The 19790-nt window shown below is 43.4% G+C and overlaps 1 protein-coding gene across 14 annotated transcripts in view; it reads left to right on the top strand.

Annotated features, from left to right (window-relative positions):
- The window catches only part of LRRFIP2 (LRR binding FLII interacting protein 2), a 59576-nt gene extending 49943 nt beyond the window's left edge, over positions 1 to 9633 (top strand). For 6 of the 14 annotated variants that reach the window (XM_075418619.1, XM_075418620.1, XM_075418623.1 and 3 more), the window contains 7 exons: positions 2321 to 2422; positions 2671 to 2803; positions 4185 to 4234; positions 5657 to 5777; positions 6765 to 6844; positions 7886 to 7990; positions 8739 to 9633. In XM_075418619.1, the coding sequence (XP_075274734.1) occupies positions 2321 to 2422; positions 2671 to 2803; positions 4185 to 4234; positions 5657 to 5777; positions 6765 to 6844; positions 7886 to 7990; positions 8739 to 8849 (702 nt within the window). In that variant the 3' untranslated portion in view covers positions 8850 to 9633. The remainder of the gene's footprint in view (positions 1 to 2320; positions 2423 to 2670; positions 2804 to 4184; positions 4235 to 5656; positions 5778 to 6764; positions 6845 to 7885; positions 7991 to 8738) is intronic. The other 8 variants (XM_075418629.1, XM_075418627.1, XM_075418630.1 and 5 more) reach the window with 4 other exon arrangements.
- The last annotated feature ends 10157 nt before the right edge of the window (positions 9634 to 19790 follow it).

The raw sequence follows: 19790 nt of genomic DNA, 5'->3' as shown, positions 1-19790 counted from the left end.
GCTCCTTTAGCTGAATTTTCCCTGCCAGTTTCTGTGTTCTTCTAAACACCATAACTGGATTTTTTTCTAGGTTTTTTTACCATCTTAGAATTGAAATATCTTAATTTTTAAAAATGTAAAAATGCTGTTGTCTTTTATTTCTTACTTCTGTTATCTAAAAACATTTATATACTTCTATTAGCTCAGAGTTTTTGAATCTGTCCCCAATACTGAGTACCTTTTCGAATTTTTATTCTAGTCCAGCTTCAGAAAGGAGTAGTTTGTAACTACAATTGTAACCTGGTTTTACAACCTATGCAAGACTGATGCTGCCTCAGAGGAAGAAAGCGAGGCAAGCAGAACAGAGATAGCATGAGTCTTTTACACCTGCCTGTTGTCCTGTTTCTACAAAGTGATTGAAATTTGCAGTTATATTTGGTTTTCAATTAGATGAATTTGAGGACACTGAACTATAACTTCCAGGTTACATTCTTGAAATATACAGCTATTTTACTGTTCTGTGGCTCCAAATTGTACATGCATTGCCAATTTGAAATTAACAATGGTGTGTCGGAGTTTAGTATAGATTTCGTTAAGGTTTTTGGAATATTTAGAAAGTAGGACCACAGCCAAATGTGCTTTCTGCCAAGTGATCGGATTTTAATCGTACTGGTGTGTTAAAACATGCCTGCAGAGCTTAGTTGTCCTGATTTTTGTTCCCTCCCCTCCCTATTGCCCCATGATAGAAGAGCTGCAGGACTAGATTTAGTACAAAATCCATGTAATGTATTGTAACCCCTAAACGTATGAACGCTAGCAGTTTTACTAAAGTTCTTCAACACTGAATAATGATTACTAATCTCTTCATGGTGGTGATGGTAGTTATATTGGTTTCACTTCCTTCCCCATGAAAATTTTCTGATTTCCAACACTTGCACCTAAGAGGTGAGGATAGAAAGGATGTTTAGGGAAGGTCAGCAGCATCACAGGGCACTGCCAAGCACACAGAGGATCTGTGTCTGCAGTGGGATTCTGGGCGTTTGTGTCCATTCTCTCAAGTGGGTGAGCTTACTTCCCTCTCTGTCTCTGCTGCTGTTCTTCAAAAACAGAAAAGGTGTATGTTATCTTTAAATGTAACAGAAAATGATGTAGTGATTAAGGTTCTTCACACTGTTTATCATGTAGTTATAGAGATCTAGTATATGTTAGGAAATAAAAGGGCATTCTATGACTTCTTAAATTATGATGTGACAGCTAATGCTTTCACACATGTTGACTTACCTGTGTTTTAAATGTTACGCTTACATACTAATAGGTCAAGTGCAACAGCAGTTAAATTTTTCTGTTGAAATTAAGAGTAATGCAGTATTACGTTGCTCTACTATGCAGATTCTAGATAATTACTAAAATTCACCATACTGCAATTGTTACCTGGAACAATTACAGTGCAAAGGTATACACCTTCATTTCTTTCTTCCTATCAGTCCATTCCTAAACATTCATGCATGATGCAAGGTTTAGCTGGATAATTTTCCTGGCAAAATGTGTGTGTACGCTTTTGCAGTTGCTGTATGGTCAGGATTGTTTGTAATGCATGCAGTTTTGAATTTGAATGGAATACTGGGATGCTGCCCAGTCAAGTGAAAGTATCTGACTAATTGCCAGGTAACACAGCTCCAGCATAGGTAGGCAAACCCATCTGCGTCCATATTGTGCTTTTTTAGCTGCAATCCTTTCTTGTGCTATAATAGTACTCCTAGTGTTTCCTGGGGTTTTTTCCTCTAAAACCAATTGCTTTGGTTTTAGTAAAGTATGGTTGTAATACTTAAGCAAGCAGTAAATAAACTAGTTTTTGCAAGTGGAGTTCAGGCTTATATATCCAAGGTCTTTTATGAGGTAAGATTTTTACTGCTCTACCTTATAAAAGGTAGAGAAACTAGTTCACTGAATGTAATGTTTTAGAATCTTTGTCAATTGAATTTCAGCAAATTTTATTTCTGGCCACATAGTGCCTGTGTTAAGAAGAATCACTTACTCTTTTGGTATTCAGTTTAGTTATCAAAATCTAGCAAAAATAGTCCACTAAATAAAAATCTATTATAGAATATACAAGGACTCACCTGGGAAAAAAATGTCATGACAAGCATGCAGCAATGAGGCTAGATATGTGACTTGTGTAAGGTAGTTATCAGAGATGTATGTTTATGTATATTTTAAACATCCCTTTTAGTTTCTTTACTTTTATTGAGCTCTTTGTATTTACTTGTAGAAAATCTGTCTGCTATCTGTCATACGCTTTTTCTCTGTGCCATTCTTTTTCTTGCTATCTGCCTGAACCCAGGCCCTAGAAAGACAGAAAGATTACTTTGACTGCATTAAGAATGAGCGAGATGAGCTCAGAGAGGAGTTGGCTGACCTGAAGGAAACAATGAAGAGAGGAGAGGTACGTTGGTAGTAGTTACTTTGCAGTAATAGAAATCCAGGAATGGGGCATGAAATCAAGGTCAATAAAAAAGAGGAAGAATCGTTACTATTCTTGTGCACTCTCAAAAGCTGACCTTAGGGTAGGATTAATGGTGCGTTTCACTGTAACTGTTTTGATCAACTTGAAAAGCTTTTTAAAATCTTCTCTGTCCAATTATATTTTAGTACTTCTCTCATATAAGTAGGCTTTTTCTTTTGTATTTTTAGAAACATGGATTAGTTATAATTCCAGATGGCACACCAAATGGCGATGTAAACCATGAATCAGTGGTTGGTGCAATAACAGTTGTATCACAGGAAGCTGCTCAAGTATTGGAATCTGCAGGGGAAGGACCATTAGGTAAAAAGATCCTAACCTACTTTATAGAGTGTTTGAAGTCTTTGTTTCCTTCCTGTTCACAGTGGGTTGTGATTTACAGCCACAAAATATACCTGTGATGCTTCTGGAATACATGCTTACACACCTTTCAAGATTGTGATTTCTTTTTTTTTTAATGCCGAATAAAAAGATAGATGTATCTTTTGAGTAAACAAAACAAAACAGTATGTGCTTGGATGATTGTAACTGATCAGATCTCTCAATCCAGTTTCTCTTTTATTACTGTCAGAAAATATCTTTCCTAAAAATGTAGTCTTTTGTATTAGCATGTTTTCCGTTGTGTTTCATGAAAAAAAATTCTTTAAAAGTATGTATAATCAAGGAAAGAACTTTCGTTGTAGAAAACAATGCATTGTATTATTCTTTCCCCTTCCTTGAAATACTTCTGCCTCTATGACTGTAAAGCAAGTGCAGTCTTTCATCATGTTAATTAGAAAAAAAAGTAAGTTTTTAAAAACATTCAAAAAATGACACAACAGAACGATACAGGTTTTAGGGGCCTTTATTTTAACTTGCGTTTATGCTTAGGTTGAACAAGTTATTGTATGCATAGTCAATCCACTGTAAAACCCTGTTAGTTAACGTGCAAAGAAACATCTCTATACACTTGCATTATATTTATACGTGACACATAGGAATAGTTATGTGTTTTTGTTTTGACAGATATCAGACTTGATACATGTTTCTGTGGTGGCTCCATCATAGTGAAATACAGATATCTTTATGCTTTGTTACTGTCAAAGTTACAATGTCCGAGGGAGCTGCTCTAATCTTAGCAGGATGTTGCTTGACAGACTGTTTGTCACAATTACTGATCTTCTGACTGATTAGAGATACTGCAATATTGCTGTGGGTTCTTTCCCAAGTATGTTTTTTTTGTGGTTTGAGAACATCTTCTACAAATTTTCAAAACATCAAAACTTATGGGGAATCTTAGCACCTTCTCTTAAGAGACAGCAATCTTTAAGAATAAGACAGGGAAAAGAATATACAATCAGAAGAAAATTTTGTTGGAAATAGCTATTCTAGATATTGGGACAAAAATGTGTTTTATTACTAAAAAAAAATCCTCAGTTTTTAATTGACTTTGAAGAATTACTGAACTTGAAGGTCTTGCTTTTAAAATTGTTATAAACAATGTGAATGAAGTATTTTCCCTTTTTTTGTGTTATTAACTGAAGCCTGGTATGAAGTTATTAGTGAGATATCAAAGTTTTACGCTCCCAGTGTTGTTAGCTTAAAGTTTGAAGAGCATTTTATTAGAAAATGAACAAAAACTTATGAAAAACACGTTCTTAGTTACAGATTTCTCTGGTTTTTAATTGGGTTCTCTGGTTTTCAGATGTCCGGCTACGAAAACTGGCTGGAGAAAAGGAGGAATTATTGTCCCAGGTAAAATAAACTATTCTTTTCAGAAGTAGACCTTTGTGTATCCTTTTGCAGACTATCAGTATACTAGCAATAAATGCAACAAAGGTGCTTAATCAAATACTTAAGCACTAAAGCAAAATAAAATACTGAACTTTTTACCTGGCTGGCTATCAGGAATTAGCAGCTCCTCTCACTAGTGTCCTTATCCATGTAACTTTGATCTTCGTTGGTAAAGAACTCTCATTTCACTAACTGATTAGCTATAATCTAACTTGCTGCTGACTCCACTATTACAGCACGTACTTAAAGTTATTCTTCCTTTTATTTTCTCTTATGCATAAATAAGTCAGCAAAATTACATTCTCGTAAGCTCAAGTAGCATTTTCTTCCAAATTGCTAAGTGGTGCTATTTCTTTTGATCATTTCAGTTACTCAGATAGAAAATTATTATTAGCAAAGTAGTTCTATTTTCAGACAGTTCAGTATTGAGAAGAGAGGACTCAAGAAAGCATATAGCTATTGAATAATTGTTAAGTATACCATAGTATTTCTGCTTCTAGATGGACACATTGCAAATCTAAAGTGCTGTTGTCAATATTTGGTTTTGCTGGCTGTGCACCTTAATTTTACTAGACTTGGTTTAGAATGCCAATAAATGCTAGTATTGAATCAAGGATATTAAGTATAAGTCTTTAGAAGTCTATAAAGATGTATATGCATATTTGTCACCATATAATTGTAAAAATCACTGTTAAAATATGTGATTTAAATCATGAATTGGAGTTTTGCAAGTATTAACTCCCATATTGCTAATCTGTAGGGCAATATTTTGATGAGAGTCAAGAGAGTAGCTCCAACTTCTTTCATAAACTCCAGACACAGAGGACATAGCTGAGGAATCTGTTCCCTGACTACTGGAAAAATCCTGAGACAGTTGCTGTAGCATGAAATGGAACCACTTAATACTAATGTGCTCTACAGACATGCCTAGGGCCATTGCTTCCAGGTGGAGTAGAAGAGAGCACCCGAAAAAGCCATGGATTATTCTTTCTGTAAACTCACCAGGATATTGTTGATTATCTTCATAAGTGTTCTAGAGTGTAGAAGACATACTGTAGACATAATACCTGAACAGAGTTTAACGCTACTGCCTCTTCTGGAAAGGCAGCTCTGTTTAGTTACTGGGTGCCCCTGCATTGCTCAGATATCCCTGCAGCCATGACCAAACTGGTCGGTCTGGGCTGTGTGTTGCACTCGTCCAGCTGTGGGGCTGGGGGACTGCAGCCACAAGCCTGAGGCTTCCCTGCCTCCCGCTCAGGGCTCTGACTCCCACTTACAGAACCATCTCAGGACTGCTTTGCGTTTTTCCCACTGAACATTTAGATACGCGGATACTGAACCTCTGGGAGTCTCTTTTTCATGAAAGAAACACTTCTGTTTCAGGTTAGAAAACTGAAGATGCAGTTGGAAGAACAACGACAGAAATACTCTAAAAGTGATGGCATGAATCCAGATATCATAGGCTTAGAGAATGGCTCTGACTTGCAGCTAATTGAAATGCAGAGTAGGTATATGGCTACTGTTCAAAGGCATTCTTTTCCTATGTAGCTGTGCGGTAATAGTATTGTGAATGAGTATATTGTTGAGCAGTGAAGTTCTTGTTGGTGTATCTCCTTGCAGGAAATTTCTCTCTGCAGAATAGCTTATAAATCTGCCTCTCTGTTGAACAACAACATTCTGGGAAGCTATTTTTCAGTTGATGACCTTGCCTAGAATGGGTGCCACTACTTGAACAATTTCAAATTTTAGATTATAAAATTTCATCTGAGATATTTTGTTAATATATTCTGCCTTCTATTATTTTGTTGAATCTTTGATACGGAACCTTAACCGAAAAGGCTATTATTCTCTGAAGCAGAACATGAAATATGAAAGTTGAAGACAATACTCATTGTTGCTTCATAGAAAAACTAAGTTACTTTCAACTTCAAGCAAGCTATTTCTTCAGCTGAAAACTTTGTTTGACAGATTGTCATTTAATATGCTTGTGGCAATGAACATGAACAGAGCACTGGCAATATCAGGGCTAAAATATAACCAAAATAATTTGCAAAGCTCTTTGCAGTTTGTCAGGCAGGTTCAAGCCTTGTGGTCCTTATCATTCAAATGTTATTACAGATATCTACGCTAAATGCTGCTGGTATTATGTCTATTGTGATTTGACCCATTTTGTAGTGTGTGTTTGTTAGTGTTGATTCTCTTTTTTGAGATGAGTTTGCTGATCTAAATATGTGCATTTTGAAAGATACCTCATTTATACATCTGAGATTTAAAGCACACCCTTACAGAGACAGTTATGTTCTCTAAATAACAGGAAGATTATTTGCTTTTCATACTCTCAAAAAATATTTCTGAAAGAACATTTACTGCTTTATGATCCTGTATACGAGCTTCTCAATAAAATGGTCTTTTTAATGAATTTTAATTAAAAGGGAAACTTCCCATTTAGAGAGTTGCTTTGAGTAATACATTCATGTCACTTTTTGTCTAGGAGATGCCAACAGACAAATTAGTGAATATAAATTTAAGCTTTCAAAAGCTGAACAAGATATAACTACCTTGGAACAAAATGTAAGTGTGTCTGTCTTCATATTTATTGTTATTACACTTACTCTGTACACTTTTGCAATAGTTTTGCAACAAAAAATATGAATACGTGCTTCATGATTTGATTTACTGTTTGTTCTTTAGTTTGCACAGGATGGCACTACATTTGTGTGTTCATATTTCCTGCAATTCAATACCTGTGCATATTCTAAGCATAAAAAAAAATAATCTGGAGTTAATTTACTAAGATGTGAATGTACGACAGAATATAAAGACGAACTGAAGCTACTCGTTCGAGAAAATCAGTTTAACTAGCTTAATTACTTGTAAGAAAGTTGTATAGACTGCGGAAGGTACATAATTTACTCTCTGAAATTCAAGAGTTTGTTTTTATGGCTATACATATATATATGTACACCTCACACTGATGTACTTGCGTTTTGTTATTGTGAGTAACATGATGTTATAGTTCCACATCTCTGTAGATTACCTAAAAGTCACATGAAGGATTATTATTTGAATCAGATGCATAGTTGGTCTCTCTTGCACAGCAACAGACTACTAGGCCGTCCTGTGGATTTAGGGGTAGCAGGGCGCTATAAATGTAACAGTCCAGCCAAGTGGGCTTTAACACCTGCAGATTGCAACCTGGTGTCTGCTTTCAACTTTTCAGCTTTTGTTTTTAATGTTCCCCAATTCTTGATTTTTTTTTTTTTTTTTTTAAATTCTCTCTGTTTAGTTCCTCAGTCTTCTGTATCTTCTCAGATGTGTCCTATGCTATATTCCATTCTCTACTGGTTCACATGACCCTCGTCAGGGAGGGACAGGCAGTGAAGGGTCTTCTGAGTTTCTGCCTGCAATTTATTTTACTGTTTTTCTTTTAAATATCCTTTGCAATTATGGCTGTTGTTAACACAGTTAAACCCCCTCTTTCCAGAGGGAGATACTATGGATAATTCATGGGATGCCTTGTGTTATGGTCGCTTCTCAGAAAGAGAGAGGCAGGTGAGCTCAGGGTGGAACACCTGAGTAATCTCATTCCTTTTGTCTTGTTTGGCTTTGCAGATTATACGACTTGAGGGGCAGGTTGCAAGATATAAAAATGCAGCAGAAAATGCAGAAAAAGTAGAAGATGAACTCAAAGCTGAAAAGAGGAAGCTTCAGCGAGAGGTAATTGACTTGATTTCCTTTTCAGCTTTATGCCTCTTTCAGCCTTGAACTGCTGTCTTTTGCCTCCAAGCTCTGTTTTTCTGTAATCTTTGGTCACGGCTTTTAAATGTTTTTGGAGGAGGCCTCCGAGTCTATCAGTGTTGCATTCAGAAGATAAAACTGTAGCCCATAAAAGCAATACTAATTACAATTCAGTGAAGTACTTCCTTGAAAGGAAGGATCACAAGTTGTGTTTTCTTCTAAATGTGATAACTTGTACTATTTTAAACTAATACTTCCATAAAAATTACTGGGGATTCAAATGCTTCCTATGTCAAGTGCCAGCCTGCGAAGTTTCCAGCATGCACGTTTCAAGGAGCTGGGAAGAAGCTGTATTTAACTGAGCTGTTGATGATCCTTGCCTAAGAGCTGCTGCATGACTAGCATGATGCCTGCTACCAACAGGAGTATATATGTCCATCAGCAAGTAACAATGGTGGAGAGGACTTTACCTTTCAAAGCATGCCGTAGGAAGTTGCACCTGGTTCTTTTGGAATGACTGCATGTAATGTTTCAATTGCTTCCCAATTTTTTTAAGTTAAATTGCACCTCACCGCACTAATGACAGTGTTATGTCTTACCTTATGTGGCACTCTTACAAAGCATATAATACTCGTATTCCTGATTTAATTTCCTCTGTCAAAGCTTGAGAATAGCAGAAAGTCCAAGTAAACTTTAAGCGATCATAACTTTTGCTTTCATTTTGTAGTTAAGAACAGCACTGGATAAGATAGAAGAGATGGAGATGACCAATAGCCACTTGATGAAAAGGCTGGAGAAGATGAAGGCAAATAGGACTGCGCTTTTATCTCAACAGTGAAGTGGGAATTGAGAATGTGATGCACTGCTCCTTGAATAACTAGCCCCTAGCTTATTTTTAAATACAGACTTTCATTGGCACAAAGTATTTGAACACTGAGCTGTTTGCTGGTGTTTTAGTTTCATAATTCAATGGCATACTTCTTGTAACTTATGAGAGAATGAAATGTAGTTTGAATTCCTATGTGAATGACAGCAATTTTTGTGTAGCGTTCGATTCTAGAGTCAGAGCTGGAGCACAATGCTGTATGTTCGACTTGGCAATAGAAAATGTTTATACAACTGTGGAATCAAGTTTACTCACGTTCTCTTTTGGCTGCTTTAATGATGCTTGATGCTCGGAGACAACTGCATGAATTCAAGAAGACACTGTATTACTGTATTATAAATTAACATACGTTTGCTCAAGACATCACACAGCACAAGTGCCTTTTATCTGGTGCAATTTAGACTTCATTGTTGGAATAACCTTTGAAATCAGATAACATTTTATTTTAAGATACATTTGGGGTATTCACTAAACTTTATACATTTTGAAAATACATTTTTGTAAAATATTTAAATTTATAAGAAAAAAATAGGGACTGTATATAAAAATCTGCTTTTTTGCATGGGCACATCCTAGTTCTAGGTAATTTTGTCAAATACTAGCCCCTGATACTCTTAGTATTAAGAGTGCAGATTTAAAAACTTTGGCTGTACACCTTCAAATTGTCATCTGCTGCGTAAGTGTGAATTGAAATTTTAGGGTGGGAGGAAGGGGTGGGAAGTGTGGCTAAGGAGTTTATTAAATGGACACTTTACTGACCAGAACCAGATGTTTTGTGTTTTCTTTTAAATACTGAGATACCAACAGGACAGAGCAAAATCCTTGCAGAACAGTAAATTCTGATCTCCATGTTCTTGCAAAGTATCTTTACGGCTTTGAAATAGTGAGTGTGAATATTTTTTTTCTGATTTCTTATCCTGGTCTGCCATTCTATGACAGCACTGCCATGGAGGAGGGGGACAGTACAAGGAGAAGGTGCTTTCTGGAACGGTGTGGGATTTGTCTGTATCCTACTCTCTATGGACAGTGAATGCTGTTAAGAACTTCCATACTTTTTAAGCTGGCACATCACAAGTGGGAAGTGTGCAGCACCTGCAGTGGCAATTCTGAAGTATTTGAAGTGGCACTGCCCATGTGTTGGACTTTGCTTGAGGCCAGCAGGAGCCCAGCATTTGATCCGAGAGGAATCCCTCTGTTGGACTTGTATCAGGTGCTTCCCTGTTGCAAATTGCTACCTTTCAGGAATATTTCTGAAAGCAAGGCAGGTTTTGGGACCTTTGCAATCCAGCGGGTTAGTGCTTCTGCTTGTACCAGAGCTGCTGCTTTCCAGAGAACAGACATCTTGACAGTGCATAACTGAAGCTTTCTCTCTCTTCTGGTTTGGATGCCTCTTGGACTTGGAAAAGAAAATGGCTTCCCTGTTGAGAAGCTTCCTTGTAAGTAGCAGCTCTCCCTAGGCCTACGTAATTAATAGGAGAAAATTGTAACTTGGTGATCACAGATCATTGTCTGTGCTCACTCTGTGCAGTATGTTGTGTACGTGTTCAGAGGAATCTCTCAGGATCTGGATTAGTTGTTCGTAATAGTGTGTATTCTGAAGATAAAGGATTACTTCAGGGGTTTTGAGAGTGTTCACATGTACAAACCTCTGCTATAACCTCATCTGGCTTGTGGTGGGGAGCACATGTCCTCCTAGTTCACTTCCTTTAAACCATCCTGTTGAAGCTGGACATCTTCTGGCACAAGGAAAAAGGATTTCGATATTAAACTGTGACAGTCAGATAAGGAGTTAGCAACTCGGAGTTACCAGTCTACTGCAAAAGTTTTTCTGGAGCACAGGTAAAGCATCACTACATCCTTTTTAAAGACTAAGATTTGTAGTTTTTTTAAAAAGTTGTTTATTATTGCAGAGCTCTGTTAGTGTAGCAGTTTTAGTTGTAGAGCTTCCCCAATTCTTGCTACCAGAAAAACAAAACAAATTCCACAAAATACTCAGAACATGAGATCCCCAACATCTGGACTAACTGAATAATACTGGATTATGTGATCTAGTATGACTCTTAAGGCCATCGAAAGAGCTAAGAGGGAACAGACCTAGGAAGAATTCATTGCAAACCTTTCACCTTTTTCCTGAAGCAACTCTTACCAGAAGTAAGAATAATGTTTCACCAAATTCTTACGGCTGCTTTCATGTAAATGGTACAGATCCAAATAAAAATGAAAAGCAAAGGCAGCAAATAAAACCCACATGATTATCAAGCCTGTCGCATTATTAAGTTTTCCTCGTAAAGCTATTACAGAATGACTTTGTTTTTCAAGCTTTGATTTTATGGTGCTGTTAGCTATAATGCAAGTTAATGTTGCAGCCTACTTAGAACGTATAAAAGGTCTGTCTGCTAATAGGGTTACACGAAAGTTATTGAAACAGTCCTCCAGCGTGGCTCGTGCTGCAAATAGCTGCCTGTTCAAAGTTTCACAGAATCACAGAATGGTAGGGGTTGGAAGGGACCTCTGTGGGTTGTCTAGTCCAACCCCTCTGCCAAAGCAGGGTCACCTATGGCAGTCACAGAATCACAGAAGTTTGGCCCTTGACATTGAACAAACATTTTAAAAGCCCACTTAGCTCACTCACTGGCCACCTTTTTAACTCCCCCTGCCCCAGCAGTCTAAGCAATCATATTTAGCTGGTGGCATAACAATCTTGTGAAGCAAAATCCTTGTTCACTTGCACGTGCCTGATTACCAGTTTCCTCCTGAAGAGTCCATATGCTGGTCAAGTCGGTAACTATTCTTTTAGGGCTGCTGGCAGCAGTCATCTCCTTTCTGGTGTCATCATTCTCCATTTCTATGGTAGTGTCTTCCCGTGGTCTCTTTCTGCAGCACAGAAACAAAACCAATGTTCTGTTCTCCTATTGCTGAGGCAAACCACACGTGCAGCAGATGGGATGTTCGATTCCCAAGCTCTACGTCTAACACTGAAAATACAAAGTGTTTCCCAAAGCTTCCCCGAGAGAAAGTTGGCTTTTTTTTTTTCACTTCCTAGGCAGAGTTTGTTAGAAAAGGGTAGTTTGTGAGTGAATTTAAGACTTGCTGATCACATCAGGATTCTAATCTTTAACCACCAAGTCAGCTGGGCTCTGAAGGATGCACCACAAAATGTCGATATTTCTAAGGATTTTTCATTCTGGTTTTCCTGTGATACTGGGGGATGGGGGGGATTCCAAAGCCTGTCACCTTTCCTAACAGCTCCCTGGAGGAGCTATAAAAGATTACAGTGCTTTTATCTTTACTAGGGTAGTATCTGTGAAATTCATCAGTGGAGTTTATCTTTCTCTTCCCCCTCAAAAGGGAGACCTCCCAACAGAGTTAGACCAGAAAGAAATCAGAAAAGCTGTTAATTTCAGGGCCGTGACACAAAGGCAGCATTGCGTGGCCTTGGGAAAGATGAGACTTGCTGAGGAGGCACTGTCGGGAAACAAGGGTCCGCTCTCACTCAGCCCCCCAGGCATCAGTCACTGTGTCCCCCTGACCAGCAGCCACTTCAGCCAGACCACCCTCATCTTCCCCCTCAGCGTCCTGTGGCCTGGCTGCACCCTCTGGACATCGTGGTCCCTGCACTGAGCGGTTGTTCCCCAGCTGGAGAAAAGCATCCGATTTCTGCGCTCGGGAATCAGTGCAGAGTGGAATTTGGATGTTTACAGACAAAAATTTATCTAGAGAAATATATCAAAGTGTTCTGGAGATTGTTGAGATGACCTGGGTGGTACCATGAAAAGCAATAACAAGAGAAAAAAAAGAAGACAAGAGGTCATTTTGTCTTGATACAAGTACAGGTATGAAGAATTGTAAGTAATAATGACTGATGCTGCAATGGCAATAGAGCAAGCTCTTTTTTTAATCAAAGCACAGTTGATTTAACCAGAACCAGTGTATCTGTGCCAGGCAAGTGAGTAGTGGCCTCATGACCTGACCAGCGTAGCTGGAGACCACAAATCGCTTGTCGGCCAAATGAAAAACAATCGTTAGCCGTAATTACAGAAAGAAGCGTACAGGGAAAGTTGTTATTTCTGGTCAGACCAGCCAAGGTTTAGTTGAGGAAAAAAAGTGTAAGTTGAGTTTAATCATCAGTTGGGTAATTTCAGAGAAACTCGCCTGCAAGGGGACAGAGAGGGCTTTCAGTGCCTCTTGCACGCAGGGTTATGACCAGTTGCTTCCCACAAAAAGGCGCACAGTTAGTAGACAGCGGGCGTGAGTATAATCGTAACATGGCTTAATACCAGTATTCTTAAGGAGGGTGTGATGTTTAACAGCCAGCACAGCTGGATCTTCCCTCGAGCTCGCAGTGGGTTTTTTTGGCCCATGGAGGGTTACTGGGGTCTGACAGTTTGTTAGGGGACACACAGCAGTGTCGGAAAGCTGGAGAGAAACCAGGTTCTCCCTGTTTGTCTTTTGTGGGCCATTACATGCCAAGAAGCAGCCTCCGGGCTATCCAAGGCGCTTGTGGCTCTTCACGCTGAACTCCAGTGCGACCGTGGGTCCCCGCAGCCTCACGAGGAGACCCTCACCCCACAGGGCACGCTGGAAACCAGGAGCTGTTAACTGCAAGCCGCTCGCTGACACCACCCCCAGCAACGCCAGTGAAGCTCAAAGTGAGCGAAGCCCACGATGCCCTTCTGAGTCTAAAGGGAGAGAATCAATGCCTGAAGTTTCAGATCTTTTATTTACAAACACTGCTTCAGTCACAGCAAGTGCGGGCGCCTGCTGAGGTATTTGGAACACTGTCTTTGTCCTGCAGCAGTGGAGAGCGTCAGAATTGACCTCAGATAATCCTGAGATCTCCTGCTGGACTTCAGCGGCTCCTGACAAGCCAGTTAGCTACACAGGGGACATCTTGCTGGGTTTCCCCCAGTTCAGGTCGTTAATACTTCCCTTTTTTTTGCTGCTGCTCCTTCGGTAAGGAGAGCAAGGGCTTTCTGTTTAATGGACATTCTGTGAGACCTGGTTTACCTAGAGTCCAGTTTTCTCACAACTTTGTTGTGAGATGTGTATTTGTGTAGCTGAGTCACTGTCCCTCCATTAGGCAAGAGCGTCAGCCTCGCGTGGGCACCTGTCTTCAGGAGTTGCTTGGAAATTACTGCAGTCAGTTGCTGGGCCAGAAAGGGCAGGGGCTTTGTGATGTGGTGGCATCCCACCTTCCCGTCCTCGCTCTGGTCCTTTGATTCTGTCTGCCAGGTAGGCTTCTGTTTTCTGAAGTACCTCCGTTGCTTCGTTCCTGCAGTCGTCCATGCAATGTGCCTGTGGAGGTGAAGGAGAGGGCTGGCTCTAAGAGTGGCAGAATTTGGGTTTCCTTTCCCTACTCTGCTGCCAGTCATCTGCAGCCTTGCTCTCCTGGGGACTACCTGTCTTGTTTCTGCTGCTTAATCACAGTGAATCCTTTCTTGTTGGCAGAATGTGGGAATGTTTCCTTCGGTGCCTGTAACGGTGCCCGTTGTCACTGGACGAGAACGTTGTGTGTAAGTAGCTCTGATTAATTTCTCTTGTCACTTCCCTTACAGTGAAGGGGGAACGGGGTGGGTGAGGAAATGCAATGCAATGAAAATCATTTGTTGTCCTGGAAGTGATGTATTTTTTCCCTCCCTAGGGGAGTTCCACAGCGTATTGTGGAGCTTGAAGAAATCCCTGAGCGTGAGATGAAGGCCACAACAGATGACACTAAGCGAACTGGCTTTGTTTCAGAGGACCGCTGTGAATCTGTCAGTGCCGATGCCGTAAAGGAAGTGGAACCAGAGTGTGGTAAGGAAATCTACTGGGCATTTCTCCCTCCTAAAGTAAGGAGGAGGACCGTGTGCCTGTAACTGCATCATGAATACTCCTGTGTAGCAAAAGTGAGATAAGACATGAGAACGGAGAAATATTGTACAGTGGTAAGCTGCGGCTGTGCTAGCTGTGGCGAGGAGCAGACCTGAATATCAGCAAAGGTTTCAAGTGAAGATGCCTGGCAGAATGGGGAATGAATTTGAAAAGTCTAACTCTTGTATCCCTACCTCCTAGTGACATTATCTACTGAACATCTGACCAGAGATATCTCCTTTGCTGTGGCCTGTTAGTGTTTATGATGCGACACTTTTTCAAAATCAATATTTGAAGACCCTAACTGGAAGAATACGTATGAGCTGCAGCTCAAATTTCCTGAAGTCCTGCTGTTAGGACTCATGTTTTCATGTAAGAAATATACCTAAACTGTGGCCTGTTTCAGGATGCTTTCAGGATGGAGATTATATTCCCCAGGGCTTACCTTGGTGACCACACACTGGGTCTTGCAAATCACAGAATCACAGAATCACAGAATAGTAGGGGTTGGAAGGGACCTCTGTGGGTCATCTAGTCCAACCCTCCTGCCAAAGCAGGGTCACCTACAGCAGGCTGCACAGGACCTTGTCCAGGCGGGTCTTGAATATCTCCAGAGAAGGAGACTCCACAACCTCCCTGGGCAGCCTGTTCCAGTGCTCCATCACCCTCAGAGTGAAGAAGTTCTTCCTCATGTTCAGACGGAACCTCCTGTGCCTCAGTTTGTGCCCATTGCCCCTTGTCCTGTCACTGGGCACCACTGAAAAGAGCTTGGCCCCATCCTCCTGACACCCACCCTTCAGATATTTGTAGGCATTTATAAGGTCCCCTCGCAGCCTTCTCTTCTTCAGGCTGAACAAGCCCAGTTCCCTCAACCTCTCCTCGTAGTGGAGATGCTCCAGTCCCCTCACCATCCTCGTAGCCCTCCGCTGGACTCTCTCCAGTAGCTCTTCATCTTTCTTGAACTGGGGAGCCCAGAACTGGACACAGTACTCCAGATGAGGCCTCACCAGGGCAGTGTAGAGGGGAAGGAGAACCTCCCTCGTCCTGCTGGCCACACTCTTCTTGATGCACCCCAGGATCCCATTGGCTTTCTTGGCAGCCAGGGCACACTGCTGGCTCATGGTTAACCTGTTGTCCACCAGGACACCCAGGTCCCTCTCCGCAGAGCTGCTCTCCAGCAGGTCCACCCCAAGCCTGTACTGGTGCATGAGGTTGTTCCTCCCCAGGTGCAGGACCCTGCATTTGCCTTTGTTGAAACTCATCAGGTTCCTCTCTGCCCAACTTTCCAGCCTATCCAGGTCACGCTGAATGGCAGCACAGCCTTCTGGTGTATCTACCACACCTCCCAGTTTGGTGTCATCAGCAAACTTGCTGAGGGTACATTCTAACTCTTCATCCAGGTCGTTGATGAAGAAGTTAAACAAGACTGGGCCCAGTACTGACCCCTGGGGGACACCACTAGTTACCAGCCTCCAACTAGACTCAGCGCCGCTGATGACAACCCTCTGAGTTCTGCCATTCAGCCAGTTCTCTATCCACTTCACCAACCACTCATCCAGCCCACACTTCCTCAGCTTCCCTAGGAGGACATCATGGGAGACTGTGTCGAAAGCCTTGCTGAAGTCAAGGTAGACAACATCCACGGCTCTCCCTTCGTCTACCCAGCCAGTCATGCCATCGTAGAAAGCTATCAGATTGGTCAGGCATGATTTCCCCTTGGTGAATCCATGCTGACTACTCCTGATAACCTTCTTTTCTTCCACTTGCTTCATGATGGCCTCCAGGATAAGCTGCTCCATCACCTTTCCCGGGATGGAGGTGAGGCTGACCGGCCTGTAGTTCCCTGGGTCCTCCTTCTTGCCCTTTTTGAAGATTGGAGTGACATTGGCCTTTCTCCAGTCCTCGGGTACCTCTCCTGTCCTCCAGGACCTCTCAAAGATGATGGAGAGTGGCTCAGCAATGACATCCGCCAGCTCCCTCAGCACTCGTGGGTGCATTCCATCGGGGCCCATGGATTTGTGGACATCCAGATCACTTAAGCGATCCCTCACACAGTCCTCCTCGACCAAGGGAAAATCGTCCTCTTTGTAGGCTGCTTCTCTTACCTCCGGGGCCTGGGATTCCTGAGGGCCAGTCTTAGCACTGAAGACTGAAGCAAAGAAGGCATTCAGTAGCTCTGCCTTCTCCGCATCCTCCGTCACCAGGACACCCGCCTCATTCAGCAGCGGCCCCACGTTGTCCCTAGCCTTCCTTTTGCTGCTGATGTAGTTGAAGAAGCCCTTCCTGTTGTTTTTGACATCCCTTGCCAGCGTCAATTCCAGGTGAGCCTTGGCCTTCCTCGTCGCATCCCTGCATGCTCTCACCACGTTTCTGTACTCTTCCCAAGTGGCCTGCCCCTCTTTCCACATTCCATGGACCTTTCTCTTCTGCCTGATCTCCGCTAGAAGCTCCTTGTTTAACCATGCAGGTCTCCTGCCTCCTTTGCTAAATTTCTTTCTCAGGGGGGTGCATTGCTCCTGTGCATGGAAGAAGTGTTGTTCAGAGAGCGACCAGCACTCATGGACCCCTCTGCCTTCGAGAGCCCTGGCCCACGGGATTCCTCCCAGTAGCTCCTTGAAGAGGGCAAAGTCAGCCCTCCTGAGGTCCAGGGTTTTGATCCTGCTTATCGCCCTGCTTCCTCCACGCAGGATCCTGAACTCAACCATTTCATGGTCACTGCAGCCGAGTCTACCTCCAACCTTCACATCCTCCACCAGTCCCTCCTTGTTTGTTAACACGAGGTCCAGCAGCGCGCCTTTCCTTGTTGGTTCCTCCACCACCTGCATCAGAAAGTTATCATCGATGCTCTGTAGGAACCTCCTGGATTGCGCCTGCCTAGTATGGTCTTCCCAGCTGATGTCAGGGTGGTTGAAGTCCCCCACGAGAACCAGGGCCTGTGACTGTGAGGCTGCTTACAGCTGCCTGTAGAAGGCCTCATCAACCTCCTCCTAATGGTCAGGTGGCCTGTAGTATACACCCACCATAATGTCACCCTTATGAGCCTGTCCCTTAATTCTAACCCACAAGCTTTCAACTCGTTCCTCATTTGCCCCTGGGCCAAGCTCAATGCATTCCAGTTGCTCCCTCACATATAGAGCAACTCCCCCACCTCTCCTTGTTGGTCTGTCTTTCCTAAAGAGTCTGTAGCCATCTATGACAGCATGCCAGTCATGCGAGTTGTCCCACCACGTTTCTGTGATGGCGACCAAGTCGTAGCTGTCCTGCTGTATAATGGCTTCCAGCTCCTCCTGTTTATTGCCCATGCTACGTGCATTGGTGTAAACACACTTGAGCTGGGCTGTAAATCTCACCCCTGGCCTTGGCACTCCAAGCCTAGGCTCATCCCTAGTGAGCTGGGCAATATCCCCTTCCCCCTTCGAACCTAGTTTAAAGCCCTCTCAATGAGCCCCGCCAGCTCGTGGCCAAGAATTCTTTTTCCCCTTTGTGATAGCTGAGTTCCACCTGTCGCCAGCAGGCCCGGTGCTGTGTACACCTCCCCATGATCAAAGAAGCCAAAATTTGACCGATGGCACCAGTCCCTGAGCCACCTGTTAACCAGGTGAGTTTTCCTGCCCCTTTCAGTGCTGTCCCCTGCCACTGATGGGATGGAGGAAAACACCACCTGCGCCCCTGATCCCTCAACCAGTCGCCCCAGTGCCCTGCAGTCCCTTTTGATGGCCTTGGGACTTCTTTCTGCTACCTCGTCCCCGCCAACCTGCATTACCAAGAGGGGGTAGTAATCAGAAGGCCGCACCAGACCAGGGAGTTTCTTCGCAACATCCCTAACCCGGGCCCCAGGGAGGCAGCAGACTTCCCTGTGGGATGGGTCCGGTCGGCAGGTCGGGCCCTCTGTTCCCCTCAGAAAGGAATCGCCTATGACAATGACCCTCCTTTTTTTCTTAGTTGAGGCAGTCGTAATTCTTGGGGCTGTCTGACTCGTTCTAGGCAACCCCCTGGATGGAGCCTCACCTTCACCCACATCCTCTGTGGCCAGTCCCTCACATTCCAGAGCCCCATACCTGTTGCTTAAGGGCAACTGGGCAGGTGAGGGAGGCCGGGGGGAGATTCGCTTGCCCCCCCGAGCAGGGACCCGTTTCCATTCCCCCCCATCTCTTAGGCCCCCTCTTGCTGCTCGGTGGCAAGAGGGTTGGGGGTTCTCTGCTTTCTGTGGAGCCGCCTCCTGCTGCCTCTGCCTCAGGGAGGGCAGGGTGCGGCTCCACCAGTCGATCTCCCTCTCACACTCCCGGATGCTCCTCAGCCTCTCCACTTCCTCCTTCAGCTCTGCCACCAGGCTGAGCAGGTCATTCACCTGCTCGCACCGACCACAGCCGTTGTCTCTGCTGTCCTCCGGTACGAGCGCCAGGCTCAGGCACTCCCTGCAGCCAGAGACCTGGACACCCGCGTTCTTGCGTGGGGCCTCCGTCTGGGTCCCCACACTCCTTCGAGCAACAGCTTTACCACGGGTGGTAACCATGGCTAGAATATCTCCTGGAAGAGCGATGCCCACTACTTGAGTTGCCAGAAGGGGCGGCTGCACCCTGCCAGTCGCCTTCCCCGCGCAAACTGCTGCGCCGCTCCCGGGCTGCTGCGCCGCCTCTGTTTGCCGGCTCTGTTTGCCGGCTCTGTTCGCTCGCGCTCCCTGGGAGCTGCTCTTACCCGTGAGGGGGTTTGGCCGCTGTCACACTCGACTCCGCCCCCGCTGAGTCAGAGCTGCTGCTCGTTGGCACTTCCCGCTTTCCCGCTGAGGGGGGGGGGGCTGGGGTCTCCTCTCTCTCTCGGCGCTTTTTGCCGCCTCGCCGCTGCAGTTTTGCCACCGGAGAAAGGGTCCCTCGGCGCGAGCCTCTGCTCCAGAACCCTTCACCTTCAGTAGCTTCGCCGAAAAATCTTTTTAGAAAGCTCTGCACTTGGTCTGACTGATGGATTTAGAAAGTAGAGCAAACCTTCTCTGGGTTCTGTAGTTCAGCAGGACTCTTTGATCTGAGTAGGAGTTGAGTATTTTCATTA

Source organism: Opisthocomus hoazin, chromosome 4 (genome assembly GCF_030867145.1).
Source record: "Opisthocomus hoazin isolate bOpiHoa1 chromosome 4, bOpiHoa1.hap1, whole genome shotgun sequence".
NCBI classification, from domain to species: domain Eukaryota; kingdom Metazoa; phylum Chordata; class Aves; order Opisthocomiformes; family Opisthocomidae; genus Opisthocomus; species Opisthocomus hoazin.
Note: the sequence above shows the minus strand (reverse complement) of the source record. Positions and strands in the feature narration are given on the sequence as shown.